The 14,666-nt window shown below is 43.3% G+C and overlaps 1 protein-coding gene and 1 long non-coding RNA gene across 2 annotated transcripts in view; one reads left to right on the top strand and one right to left on the bottom strand.

The window, feature by feature from the left end:
* Positions 1-662: 662 nt before the first annotated feature.
* On the bottom strand, positions 663-4,174 carry LOC128111160 (uncharacterized). Its single transcript, XR_008218507.1, has 2 exons — positions 3,560-4,174; positions 663-2,634 (listed from the first exon to the last, which is right to left on the bottom strand). It is a non-coding gene; the product is annotated as an uncharacterized LOC128111160 (long non-coding RNA).
* Positions 2,723-14,666, top strand: part of Exd2 (exonuclease 3'-5' domain containing 2) — a 31,578-nt gene continuing 19,634 nt past the window's right edge. Inside the window, exons 1-2 of the mRNA XM_052739445.1 lie at positions 2,723-3,200; positions 9,949-10,387. Of these exons, the coding sequence (XP_052595405.1) occupies positions 9,995-10,387 (393 nt within the window). The 5' untranslated portion in view covers positions 2,723-3,200; positions 9,949-9,994. The remainder of the gene's footprint in view (positions 3,201-9,948; positions 10,388-14,666) is intronic.

The following is a 14,666-nucleotide window of genomic DNA, read 5'->3' as shown; positions in this document are numbered from 1 at the left end:
TCTTGAGAATTCTTCAACAGCTCAAAGAAGAGTATAGGTCCCATAGAACCTGATAAATGGGGGTAGAGGGGAGGGAGAGTTTTCTACTTTCAAGTAATCTTTTGGCTGCAGCTTCCCCTTGACAATGACCCTGGTGCTGAAGAGGTGGCTCAGTGGGTTAAGAGTACTTGCTGTGAAAACATGAGGACTTGAATTCAAAGCCCCAGCACCGACCTAAACCGGGTATGGTTTCGATTGTAACTCCAACACTGTGGGAGGGAGGTTGAGACAGGAAAAATCACTGGGGTGGGGCTTGCTGGCCAGAAAAGGGTGTTGGAACTAGAGTTTCATGTGTTTATGAGCTGCCATGTGGGTGCTAAAAATTGAACCAGGATCCCCTGCAAGAGCTGCAAATGCTCATAACCACTGAGGCATCTCTCCAGCCCCTACCTTGAAGTTTTATGTGTTTATGTTTAATATACTTTGTGGGGCATGGTTGGGATAGGGTCTTGATTATGTAGCCCTGGTTGGTCTGGAACCTGATATATAAATCAGAGTAGCCTTGAATTTGTGTCGGAGGCCAGCTCCGACCTGCCAAAGGGTTCTTATGGGGAGGAGTGAGGAATGAAGATGTATTAGGTAGAAATATAGACAGAGACAACAAGAAAGACAGAGACACAGGATAGCTTCAGGAGGGCCCTGGGTCGATACCCAGTCACCCCAAGTTTAATCATGATGGGCTTTTTATACATCAGCAAGGGAAGGAGCAAAAGACTGCTCCCTCTCAAGGTCGAGGTATAAAGTACCAACAAGTGTAGACCTTCAAAGCACCTGGTAACCACGCCTTTGGCCAAATCATCCTATTATGCAGCCCTGCTGGGTAAAGCAAGCTCAGACTTTCTGACCTTGAGTAAGGCCTTACTAGGGAGCCTCTACTGGCCCCCACGAATATGTAGTGAAACTCTCACTTCAGCCTCCCCAGTGCTGGGATTATAGGTATGTATGACCGACCATACCTGTCCTTTAAGGGGCATTAACAATTGTTTCAGAAGGAAAAAGAGTTGTATGTGATTCCTCCCTACTCTCTCTCCTTCCCTTCTCCCCTTCCCTTCTCCCCCCACCCCCTTCTCTCTCTCTCTCTCTCTCTCTCTCTCTCTCTCTCTCTCTCTCTCTCTCTCTCTCTCTCTCTCTGTGTTTTAGACATGTCTCTCTCATATAGCTGAGGATGGCTGAACTCCTGGTCTTCCTGCCTCCATCTCCCAAGAGCTTTTATTACAGGCAGGTGACCTGCCACCCAGCTTCAAGCTATCACCTTCAACTGAAGTCTCTTGCAGTGATGTTTCTTCTGCGGTCTACATGTCATCTGTCCACTCTTCACCCTCCAGCTCCAGCAGATCCAGAAATGGCCTTGTGCCCTTTTCTTGCAAAGTTGGATTCAGAATTCTGTATCTATTTAAACTCCTCCAGATAATCCACTAGGACAAAAGCAGGACAGAATGACAGAGACATCACTCAACTTTCTGACAGACCAAACACCTTAAACTAATAGCTCTCCTCTATAGATAGATTCTCCTCCTAAGAAGTTTGGACTCTTGATGATTCTTCTCTGTCTTCCTTCCTTTCTTCCCTCCTTCCCTCTCTTTTATAAACAAAGTCTCTCTGTAATGAGGCCACGCTGGTATGAAACTCACTACTAGTATAACAACCTTGAACTTCTGGTCTTCAGGTTCCCTCCTCCCAGTGCTGCAAGTATAGGCATGTGTCCCTTCTCCTTATATAGAGCCTTAGATTTTCTTGTCTCTTTAGTCACACATCTTCAGCTCAATCCCTCAGCAACTCCCTCAAGAACAAAAGGAATGCTGACTCAACCCATGATTGTTCAGTGGCTTGTGCCTTTGTGTGGTGTGTGAGAGTATATCACCATCAGTCTAAGAGGACTTTATGAAGTTCCAAGATTATTATAGGCATTTTCCCAAAGTTCTCCATCTTCAAAAGAAGATACCCTTTCTCACTTCTAACGTGTGTGTGTGTGTGTGTGTGTGTGTGTGTGTGTGTGTGTGTGTATGTGTGTGTGTCCCCGTCCAATTAGCTCCTAAGCTTCTTTAGTGGACAGAAAAAAACATTATGAAAGTTTATAGAAACAATTCCTCTTCCCCCTTCTTGAGATAGGGTCTTATGTAACCCAGGCTGGCCTCAAATTCATTGCTGTGCCTGGGTTCCATCCCCGCCACTTCATAAAAAGGGTGTGGTAGTACATGCCTGCCTATAATCCTAGCATTTCAGACATGGAAGCTGGAGGGTCAGGAATTCAAGGCTACATATGGAGAGTTGGAGGTCAGATTGTAGTACACAAGACCCTGCCACAACCCCCCTCCCAAACAAACAAACAAACAAACAAAACAAAAAACCCACCAATCCTAAATGAATGGCTTCATATACAGACAATATTGTGGGTTTTATAAAAGAGGATATAAGGGACTGGAGAGATGACTTAGCAGTGAAGAGCACTGGCTGCTCTTCCAGATGACCCAGGTTTGATTACCAAACCCCACACAGTGGCTCACAACCGTCTATAATCCCAGTTCCAGAGGATGGATCTAACTCCCTCTTCTGGCTTCTTCAGGCATGCTTCAAGGTATATGTGGAGACAAAACACTTTAAGAGAGAGAGAGAGAGAGAGAGAGAGAGAGAGAGAGAGAGAGAGAGAGAGAGAGAGAGAGGTTATAAATTATTAATGGCCATAAGATAACATACAATTCTAATGAGGAACACATTCTTTAAACAGTTTTCTTATTTTCCTGCCCAAATATAAGAAAAATAATGTAGAGAAACGCTACCCAGGGTAAAAGAGAAAAATTACACGTCTTATATTGATTTGTGAAAGTTCAGTAGGCTTGTTCCTTCAAAACCAAAAGCAAAAGACAAAAGCGCCATCTCAGAAAGCACCACTTTTCTGAAGACATTAAGTCTTTGCAATTTTAACCCATCCTCAAACAGAGAACCTGGGGAGGTAACCGCTGTCCTAGAGGCTTCCGTACAAAATGGCGCGGCCCATAAGTACACGCCATGGGGAGGCGGGGTTTACATCCTCCTGGCCGGCTACCGGGCCGGAAGTGGCTACGGCATTTATGCATCCGGGTGGGTGCGGCCAGCCCGCCCCGGGGGTTCCAGCCTGTCAGCGTGGGGTGCCGCAGGTGTTCGGGCGAGGCTGGAGGCCGCCGGTAAGTGAAACTCGGGTTGGCGAAGTCGTCCTCTGGGGTTGTGTGCCGGGCAGAGGGCTTTCCAGTGTGGCTCGAGAGGGTCGGGATGCTGGCGGTACCACTTTGCGCGTGGGCGACTGTTGGGCTCCAGCGGTCCCAAGGCGTTGTTGGTCCTGCCCCTCTCCCCGCCCTGAGGCGCGGCCTCCTGGTCCTTAACTCGGTGTGGGCGGTTGAGCCCTCAAGGTTCGGGGAGGACTCACCCCGCCATTGGTCCCCAAGCCTTCCCGGGCCGCCCCTTTCCATCCGCCCGTCTTCCCGTCAGGAGCATCCACCAACCCTTCCAGGCTTCCTGACCCAGTCAGTTAAAAAGCAGCCCTTACCGCCGATCCTCCCGGCTTAGGGGGACCCGCCCCACCTGGGTACCTGCAGGCGCACACAGTGGCCCGGCCATTTGCAGGGAGAGCCACCGCTGGCTTTGGCTTTTCACATCCACGGGGTAGATCAGACTAGAACTTTAAACCTTATTTATTCAAAATTGACATCTGTTCATTAAAATTCAGACAGCCCAAGCTTTTATAAGCTTTTGATATACGATTGGACGCAAGTTCCCTTATATAACATCTCCTTGGAAACACAAAACTGGTTTTACTTTTATTAACTTTTTTGGGGGTGGTGGGGGTGGTGACAGGGTTTCACTGTGTAGTCCTGGCTAGCCTGGAGCTCATATCCGTTTTCCTCCACCTTCCAAGTGCTGGGATTAAAAACTTGTTCCACCACACCCGTCAAGATTTATTTTTGTTTATGTGTGTGTGTGTGTGTGTGTGTATCTCTGTGAGTGTATGCTGCCAAAAAGAGTGTTGATCTTCTGGAGCTCAAGTTTCAGACGGTTTGAGCTGCCTGATGGGAGTGATAGCCAAATTTGGGTCCTCTGGAAAAGCAGCTAGTGCTACTTTATTTATTTATTTATTTAATTGAAAATAGATTTTTTTTTCCCCCTCACATAATATATCCTGATTACGGTTTCTACTCTCTCTATCCCTCCTAATTCCTCCCCACCTCCCTTCCCATCCTGATCCACTCCCTTTCTGTTGCTCATTGGAAACCAAACAGGCTTCTAAGGGATAATAATAAAATATAACAAAATAAAATATAATAAGATAAAACCATCAAATCAAAGTTGGACAAGTCAAACAGAAGAAAGAGACCAAGAGAAAACACAAGAGTCAGCGACCTATTTGTTTAAATACTCAGGAATCCCATAAAAACACTAAACTGGAAGCCATAATATATTTGCAAAGGACCTGGTGTGCACCCCTGTAGGCCCTGTGCATGCTGCCTCAGTCTCTTGTGAGTTCATATGAGCTTTGATCATGTTGATTTAGAGACCTTGTTTCCCTGGTGTCCTTTCTCCCCTCTGGCTCTTACACTCTTTCCACCTCCTCTTCCTCAGGGTTCCCTGAGCCCTGTGAGGGGATTTGATGGAGATATCCCATTTAGAGCTGAGTGTTCCAAGGTCTCATTCTCTGAATAATGTCTGTATTTGTTCCCATCTACTTCAGGAAGAAGTTTCTTTGATGATGGCTGAGCAAGGCACTGATCTATGAGTATAGCAGAATGCCATTAGGAGTCATTTTATTGCCTTTTTTTTTTTTTTTTTTTTTTTTAAGAACAGTAGGATTTAGTTTTACTCAGGCCCTTGAACTTTCTAGTCTCTGGCTTTTGGTCATCCCAAGCAATGTTAGGTATGGGTTTCATTTCATGGAGTGGACCTTACACCAAATCAGATAATGGTTGGTTACTCCCACAAGCTTTGTGCCACTGTCTTGGGTCTCTATTGCTGTGAAGAGACACCATGACCACACAGCAACTCTCTTTTTTTTTTTTGGTTTTCAAGACAGGGTTTCTCTGTGTAGTTTTGCGCCTTTCCTGGAACTCACTTTGTAGACCAGGCTGGCCTCTAACTCACAGAGATCCGCCTGGCTCTGCCTCCCGAGTGCTGGGATTAAAGGCGTGTGCCACCACCGCCCGGCGACCACGGCAACTCTTACAAAGAAAACATTTAATTGGGTGGCTTACAGTTCAAAGGTTCAGTCCATTATCATCATGGTGGGAACCATGGCAGTGTGTAGGCAGATGTGTTGGCTACATCTTGATATGCAGGCCACGGGAAGTTGACTGTGACACTTGGTGGTATCCTGAGCATAGGAAACCTCAAAGCCCACCCCCACAGTGACACACTTCCTCCAACCAGGCCATACCTATCCCAACAATGCCACACCTCCTAATAGTGCCACTCTATGAGATTATGGGGGCCAGTTACATTCAAACTATCACAGACACCATTGCGCTAGCATATCTTGCAGGCAGAGCACCATGGTAGATCAAAGGGTTTGAGGCTGACTTGGTGTTTACATTTCTCTTTTGGTAGCATGCAGTGTACCTTCCTATACCAAAGACACTAGAATTAGGGGTGAAGGTTCTATGTAGGCACCAGTTCACCATCTCCATGTTCAATGAGTTGTGGAGGTGTTGTCTTCAGCAATGGGGCCTTGCTGTCAGTTTGTGAAGAGCAACCTGTAGTCTTGTCAGCAGCCTCAGTTGTTTGGGGTTTCCCATGGATCCCCTTTGGCCAACAACTCAATGAGATGTAACCCAATTCTAGTACTGGAAGCTTCATTGGGTGATGAGATGTCCAGTTGGGACTCTGTCTCCTCCATTATTTGGCCATTTCATTTAGATTGCCTTCATATATATATATGTTTTAGGAAGTTCCTACTGTATTAGGTTTCCATACTACCCCTCAATGACCCTTAATTTTAGCTGTCTCTCCCCATATTCCCTCCCTCTTCCCACTTGACCCTCCTGTCCAGCCCTCACCCATCCATCTACAACTATTCTATTTCCTTTTCCTAATGAGATCTATCTGTCCCATCTAGTCCCTTTATAGCTAATCTTAGTGGTTCTGTGGATTGTAGCTTGGTTATCATTGGCTTAACAGCTAATATCCACATAAAAGTGGATACAGACATATGCAGCAGCAAGTGCTAACTGATGAATCATCTCTCCATTCCATACAGTTATTAATTATACACTATGGATTTTATTTTCATATGTGTATAGTACATATTTATGTGTATTACAATGTTAGAAGAGATAGCAACTGAAAGGCATTGATTATTATCTAGATTAGAAAGTGTGGTAGAAAAGAAGTTTAAAATAAAGAAGAAATTAAAAATTATTAAATTTGGTCAAGTTTGTTTTCAAAACACTTTAAAAATATTTATTTGCAGTTCATATATGTGTAAATATTTAAACAAAACATTCTTTTTGAATACCTTTCCCCCATTTGTATCTTTACTTTAAAAAAATTGTTTATTGGTTTGTTTTTTGAGACAAGGTCCCACTGTGTAGTCCTGGATGGCCTGGAACTCATAGAGATGCCTCTGCCTCCTGGGGATTAAAGGCCAGAACCACCGTGTGTGTGTGTGTGTGTGTGTGTGTGTGTGTGTGTGTGTGTGTGTTTTGTGCACATGCCTGCAAATACCAGAAGAGAATATTAGATTCCCCTGGAGTTGGATTTACAGGCAGTTGTGAACACCTGATATGGCTGCTGGAAATCGAACTTGGGTCATCTGAAAGAGCAACAGGTGCGCTTAACCACTGAGCATCTCTCCATCCCTAAGGCTGCGGTCACAAAGCTTCACAAACTGGATGGCTTAAAATAATGGAAATTGGCTGGGCATGGTGGTGCATGCCTTTAATCCCAGCACTCGGGAGGCAGAGCCAGGTGGATCTGTGAGTTCCAGGACAGCCTGGTCTACAGAGCGAGATCCAGGACAGGCACCAAAGCTACGCAGAGAAACTCTGTCTTGAAAACCAAAAAAAAAAAAAAAAAAGAAAGAAAGAAAGAAAAAAGGAAATTGGTTCTACAGTTCGGGAGACTAGAGGTCTCTGGAGGACTATTCTGTCTCCTTGGTGGGGAGTTGGGGATAGGAGGATTCTTCCTTGCCTTTTAGCTTCTAGGAATAAAGATCCTTGGCTTTCTTTGGTTTGCTTGACTTTAGTATCCACCTCCATCTTCTCCTGACTTCTTCCCCGTGTATCTGTCACATTTGGGTCTCCCTTTGTCTTGTCTTTTTTTTTCTTTTCTTTTCTGTAGGATACCAGTCACACTGGATTAAGGCTGAGTCTACATCAGTATGACCTCATTTTATCTTTTTCTCTTTTTGAGACAGGGTTTCTCTAGCTTTTGTTGTCCTGGAACTCACTGTGTAGATTAGGCTGTCTTTGAACTCACAGAGATCCACCTGCCTCTGCCTCCCAAGGCATGCACCATCACCTGCCTCAACTTCATCTTGATAATATATGGAAGGCCCTAATTCCTAAGAAGGGCACAGGCATGGGTTCTGAGAGTAGAACTTCAGCATACCTTTTTGGAAGACACAGCTCAACTCATAACCTGTAGCTAGGCTGTTTTATGTGTCTCTCAGTTAATAGGCTTTGGGATGATTTCCACTTTGAGGGTGTTACAGATAGCACTGCTCGGCACTGTCTGTGGATGTGTGTTCATTTCCCTTCCATGTGGTTGTAATGGAGCTGTGAGGCCTGTGGTGTCTTTATGCTTAGCTGTTGAAGACCTGCCGGGCTGTTCTCCAAAGCAGCTGCACCATTTGGCATTCCCACTGACAGTGTGTGAGAGTTTCTCATTTCTCCACAGTATTGCCAGTTCTTCTTAGCTGCCTTTTTGAGAGCCACAGTAGTGGTTTTGAAGCATTATGTCATTGTGGTTTTGATTTGCATTTTCCCTGAGAGCTAATGATGTTAAGGAGCTTTTCATGTGCTATTTGGCCATTGCTCAATTGTCTTTCAGATCTCTATTCATAGTCTTAATCATGTTTTTTAATTAGTTCATTTGTCTTTTATTATTGAGTTGTAAAAGTTTATATTTTAAACACATGCCTTTAACAAATACGTGACTTGCAAGTATTTTCTCCAGTTCTTCAGGCTCTGTTTGGGATGTCTTGGTAGCCAATTTATTTTTTAAAAAGATGAATTCATCTTTGAGTATTTTTAGAAAAACAGTTACTGTAGTTTAGATGTGGCCTCTCCTAAAGGTCCATGTGGTAAAGGATTGGGCCCCAATGTGGCACTATTGGGAGATGGTGTGACCTGTGGAAGATGGGGTCTTATGGGAGTCCTTAGGTCATTTGAGATATGGGAAGATAATCTGGGGACCCCAGCTCCTTTATGTAGTTGGTATTTTTACTCTTTGCACTTTTAGGGGGCCTACCACCCAGTTCCCAAATAAATATATGGAGGATTATTCTTTCTTGTGAATGCCTGGACTTAGCTTGGCTTATTTCTAGCCAGCTTTTCTTAACTTAAATTATCCCATCTATCTTTTGCCTCTGGGCTTTTTATCTTTCTCTATTCTATATACCTTTTTTTACTCTTACTCTGTGGCTTGCTGTGTAGCTGGGTGGATGGCCCCTGATGTCCTTCTCTCCTTCTTTTTCTTGCTCCTCACCAATCCTCTCTTCCCATATTTCTCCTCCTATTTATTCTCTCTGCTTGCCACCTATCCTTTCTCCTGCCTACCCATTGGCCATTCAGCTCTTTATTAAACCTATTGGGTGTTTTAGACAGGCACAGTAACAAACACAACTTCACAGAGTTAAATAAATACAGCATAAAAGAATGCAACACATCTTTGCATCATTAAACAAATGTTCCACAGCATAAACAAATGTCCCTCTATCTACCTGTCTGTCTATCTATCTATTTTTTTTTTCTTTTTTGAGACAGGGTTTCTCTGTGTAGCTTTGCTCCTTCCTGGATCTCGCTCTAGACCAGACTGGCCTCGAACTCACAAAGATCCGCCTGGCTCTGCCTCCCGAGTGCGCCACCACCGCCCAGCTCTATCTATCTATTTATTGAGACAGGATCTTTCTCCCTAGACCAAGCTGGTCTGGAATTTGGTAGGTAACTCAAGCTAGCTTTAAACTTGCTGTCCTCTCTCAGTCTTAATATTTGTGGGATAACAGGTCTGTGCTATTATGTCCAGCTTCTGTGAACTATTCTTACTGGCTTTCAAGTTTTGTTTTAGTTCTAGGCCCTGTCTTCCCCAGAAGCTCTACATGTTTGCTGTGTTAGAAACACATGGACTCCGTATGTCACTTCCATGGTGACACTGCTTTAACAGAGTTCCCCGGTTCTGAATTAGTCTTAATTTAGATCCTTGGCTCTGGATTTTCCTTTTAATGAGAATTATATGAGCTTGGTCCCTACATCTTCATAAGTACAAACTTGAGTATCTGTCCTCTCCTTAGCGATTTTTAATAACTTCAGCCTGGCATGAACTAGTGTATGAACACTTTTAGGTCTCTGTTTATAGTCAAGGGCACCCCTCATCAAAACTACACAGAGAAACACTGGCTGGAAAACCAACAACAACAAAAAGAGAGTCCTAGGCAGTTGTCAGAGCGCAGGTGAAATTGTGGAAGCAAGAATGGAAATAGAAATGGAATAACAAAGTATAAGGATAAGGTCATCCCTAGTTATGTAAGTTCAAGGTCAGCCTGGGCTACATGAGACCCTGTCTTAAAAAAATAAAAGCATAAAAATGGAAAAATCAAAATACTGTTTTGTGTCAAAATTTGTATCAGTTATTTTAGTTTGTGGGTACAGAGATTTGGACTTTAGAGAAAACTTTTTTTGTATTTAATTTTATATTTTATATGAAAATGTATTTTTGACACTTATCTTGCAGGTTGTGGGATTAGTGAAATGCTACCTTAAGCAGTAAAAGGTTGAAGATGTCTAGACAGAATTCAGTGGCTTGGACAGTGACCACCCTTCTGGGTGTGGCCGTGGGGGGATTTGTCCTGTGGAAAGGCATCCAGCGCAGATGGAGTAAGACAAGCAGAGAGACGCAGCAGCAGCAGCAGCAGCAGCAGCAACATCCACAGCATCAGCAGCAACCACAGCAGCAGCCACAGCAGCAGCAGCAGCACCAGTACCAAGTGCCTGGTAGGAGGGAGTGGCCCCCTCCAGAAGATGCCCTGAGAGCACCCAGAGCCTCGTGGGAGGAGAGGATACTCCAGGCAGAGGTGGTGACAGTATCTCAGGAGGCAGAGTGGAATCATATCCAGCCCTTCCTTAGGAGAGAGCTGGAAGATTTCCCAGTACTTGGAATTGACTGTGAATGGGTAAGTTAAAAGGCAGTGACTGACAAAGAATCTCATTAGTTTTCCTAATTCGGGACATGGGTGGTCAAGAATAGAATAAGCTGAAAGTAGACTTACTCTGTTCTTGATTTGCTTGTAAGTATACTTTAGCAGATGATGCTGATGTCCTCGGGATAGGGGTGACCTTACAATTGTTACTCTCGTGTTAGGTGGGCTTTAAAAAAAAAAAAAAAAAAAGTCAGTTTCACTTTTACTGATTATTCTCCAAACTGGACAAGATAATTAGCTTCTCCAAGTCTGTTTACTTATTTGTAATAGCAATGTATGGGCACCTACTTCCAGTGACTTCTAAGTAATCAAGTAGATAATTCCTATAAAGGCTTCAGTACAGTTTTAATATACAGCAAGTGCTCATCAAATACCAGCTACTAACTAGGTGTGGTGGTGCACACCTGTAACCTTATCACCCTGGGAGGCCGAGGCAAGGGGATCACAGCAAGTTTGAGGCTACCCTGGGCTGGCTATATTGTGAATTTGAGGCCATCCTGGGTTACAAAATAAGACCCTGTCTTCAAACAAACAAACAAACAAACAAACAAACAAATAAAACCTAGCACCACAACTACCTACCTATTTTAGCTTTTGTTTTCAGAGACAGGTTCTAGGCTAACCTTGAACTTGATATGTAACTGAGAATAACCTTGAGCTTTTGTTTCTCCTACCTTTACCTAAGTACTAGTATCAAAGGTGGTGTACACCCCCCCACCCCCCCCACCCCCGCTTTGTTAGTACTTTAAAAAAAAAGATTATTTGTGTGTGTGTGTGCGTGTGCGTGTATGCCACCATATCCTCTGTATGCTGTACTGTGGGTTGGACCCAGGGCTTTACATGCTAGGCAAGTGATCTACCAACTGAGCTACAGTCCTAGGTCCTCTGACATTTTTATTGAGGATTGCTTTTCTAATGTTTGTGTTTTTGTGGTTTGTTTATGCATATTTGTATGTGTGTGGGTACATGTGTGCCATGGGATATATGTGAAGGTCAGAGGACAACTCTGGAGATATGGAAGGCTTGATTCTGGCCTAAAGGATTTAGAACCTTGCAGGAGGAGAAGACATACAGACCAAGCTCATATACATAGAAATGACATGGCAAATACCAAAGTGTCACAAGTGCTGGAGGAGGGATATTTCACTTGATCTTAGCCAAAAGGCCGAGAAGCGATGAGGAGGGATATTTCATACTTGAGGCAACCAAGAGTGTGATATATTGTTTGTAATCTAGGAAATAAAGCTTGCCTGAAGATCAGAGTTAGCCACAGAGTTAGCCATAGAGGTCAGGCAGTGGTGGCACACACCTTTAATCTTAGCACTCAGGAGGCAGAGGCAGGGATCCATCTGGATTTCTGTGAGTTCAAGGCCACACTGGACTACATGAGATCAATCTAGTCTAAAGGAGAAACTGAGCCAGGCAGTGGTGGCACACACCTTTAATTCCAGCACTTGGGATCACAGACCTTTAATCCCAGTACTAGGAAGATTGAGACAGGAAGTGTTATGGCTGGGCAGAGAAAGGAGTATAAGGTGGGAGGAGACAGGAACTCTCTTTCAGGCTGAGGAGTTGGTGGTGGCTGTGGCTTGCTCTGTTTCTCTGCTCTTTCAGCTTTCATCCTGATATCTGGCTCCAGGTTTTTATTATAAGACCATTTAGAGTTCATGCAACAGATGACTAAATACTAACCTGTATTTCTTAATTATCCTAAATAGTTTATATTAATAGCTTTCAAGGACTAGAACTTTACATTACATTTTTAAATTAGCTGCATAGGTACAATACTTTACAGTATGTTCTAACAAAAATAACCTTAAATTTGTATCAATACAAAAATACCTTAAACAAGAGTAGAAACATATATAGAGTATGTTATAGCAAAAATAACCTTAAATTTGTATCAATATACAAAAATTCATACCAATATAAAATATTTGAGGTTAATAGTTGTTTTTTAGTTTAAAAGTAGATTCAATAATCTACCCTTTTATGCTATCATTCCTATATCCCCTCTATTTTCTTTTCAGGAAGAGGTTTATGAATCTAACCTCCTCTGCTTAGTTTTTTTCCCTGATCATGACCAGTAAGAACTTGCAGCCAACCCCCCTAAACGATAACAAACATCCATGTAATTGGAGGTGGAGTTTCTCTGTCCCAACCTCCCGATCCCAAATAATCACACAAAAGATTATATTAATTATAAATGTTTGGCTGATGGCTCAGGCTTATTACTAACTAGCTCTTACATTTAAGTTAACCCATTTCTATTAATCTTTGTATCACAACATGGCCTGTGATTCACTGGCATCTTGCTCCTTCAGCGGCTGCTGGTGTCTGCCCCGACTCCACCCATCTTCATCTCCATTTTCAGTTTGATAGTACCACCTAACCTTATTCTGCCTCACCATTACCCAAACAGCTTTATTTATCAACCAATGAGAGCAACACATACTCACAGTGTATAGAAAGACTATCCTACAGCACATCCATAACCCACCAAATGACCAAAAACCACCCACCCCAACTCTTGAGAATGTGGTATCATGTTCTTTTTTGTTGTTATTTTGTTTTTTTGAGACAGGGTTTCTTTGTGTAGCCTTGGCTATCCTAGAACTAGACCAGGCTGGCCTCGAACTCACAGAGATCTACCTGCCTCTGCCTCCCAAGTTGGCATCATGTTCTTAAAATTACTTCCTGCTATCTGGGGACTATGGCATCTTCAGGGACCCTGAGAAAATGAGATAATAGTCAAGTCCTGGGAGAACAAGCTGTATTATTGTTTGTTTAGTCTCTGTGTGATGGGAAAGTGCAGAACTTATCTGAAGTCCTGACTGGAGTAGTCTGAGGCTGAACCATCTCAGCTAGCTGCTTTGAAGATGTTCTGGATGCAGATTTTTGAGGAAACTGCAACAGAGGCATTCTGAGAGGCTGGATCACCTGGGCTACTTGTTTTCATTAGTGTCTGGTCCTTTTTTTCTGACAACATACAATCTTTTAAAGGTTATATACATATCTTCATTAACACAAGTATGGGATGTGCGGTGGGCACAAATCAGCTAAAGATGATTCTCTGTTCTGTGTTTGAGCAGGTAAAAGGCATCTATCAACTTTATAAGTCCATTTGGACAGAGTAACTAAACTGTAATATAAATATCCATCCATGTTCCATGAAAGGATAGCATGTAATAATAAGTCATGAGGATTCTGTAGCCTACAAGATTTATCATGTTTCATCCAGTCTCAGAGCTGCTCCCATGTAGAGGTATTAGCTTATATGTCACCTGTCTTGTAGTTTTTCTTGTTTTTTTTTTTCCTTCATGTCTGTAGCCAGGATTTTCAAGAGGTCTCCCAGGGTCAAATCTGATCTTTATTTATTTATCCATAGCTTTTTGTTTCCTGTGGGAACAAAGGCATAACCTCTACCCTAACACAACACATTTTCTGACTTCCAATCTAAAGTTAAGACATTCTTAAAATATATAGGCTGGTTTAATTCAGCAGTTTTTTCCACAATCCAGTATCTCTCAGCAGCTGTTGGGTTTTGCTCATTAGCATTTAAAAAAATTCAAAGTCAACAAAGCACCATACAGGATCCAGACGCCCTATGTATTTCCTAACCTTATGTGGCTTATTCTTTTTATATTACTTTATTATTTTCAAACTATTTATTTATTTTCTATAAATGTCTTTACCCATTTTCTTTTCTTTCTTTGGCACCTAAGCACATTTTCAAGCATATTGTACCTATTCAGAGGTTTTCTCAGTCTGGACCTGACCTTTCTTTTGTGTCTCTGTAGTATTTCTCCGACCACATGAGCCAAACCTTAAATGACTAGGCAGTAGGTAAGCTACCCACTGTGTGGCTCACTTAGCATTGCTGGGAGCCGGCTCCACCCCCTTTGTGTTGATGAGAGCTGAGCCTCTTGCCTCTGGGGCGGGGGGGGGGGGGGGGGGGGGGGGGGGGGGGGGCGGCAGAGGTGTATCTAGCCTCCCCAACTCTGGGGAGTTTCTGGGCCTGTGCTGTGGCAGACTTTTCAAACTAGTCTCCTGCTGATAGGCTGCTGTTCAAATGCTCTGCTACCTAGTAGGGCCTCTTAAAGGAGCCTTGACTCTGTACACCATGAGCAGTGGGTCAAATCCAGGACTTTTCTCAGCTTTCTCAAACCCTGTGTTTTAATATATGGGCTGAGCCTCCACATTGAATGCCAAATGCAGTTGGACTTTCTTTGGACTGCTAGCCCCCAAATAA

This window comes from Peromyscus californicus, unplaced genomic scaffold (genome assembly GCF_007827085.1).
Source record: "Peromyscus californicus insignis strain IS unplaced genomic scaffold, ASM782708v3 Scaffold_15__1_contigs__length_86483966, whole genome shotgun sequence".
NCBI lineage: Eukaryota > Metazoa > Chordata > Mammalia > Rodentia > Cricetidae > Peromyscus > Peromyscus californicus.
Note: the sequence above shows the minus strand (reverse complement) of the source record. Positions and strands in the feature narration are given on the sequence as shown.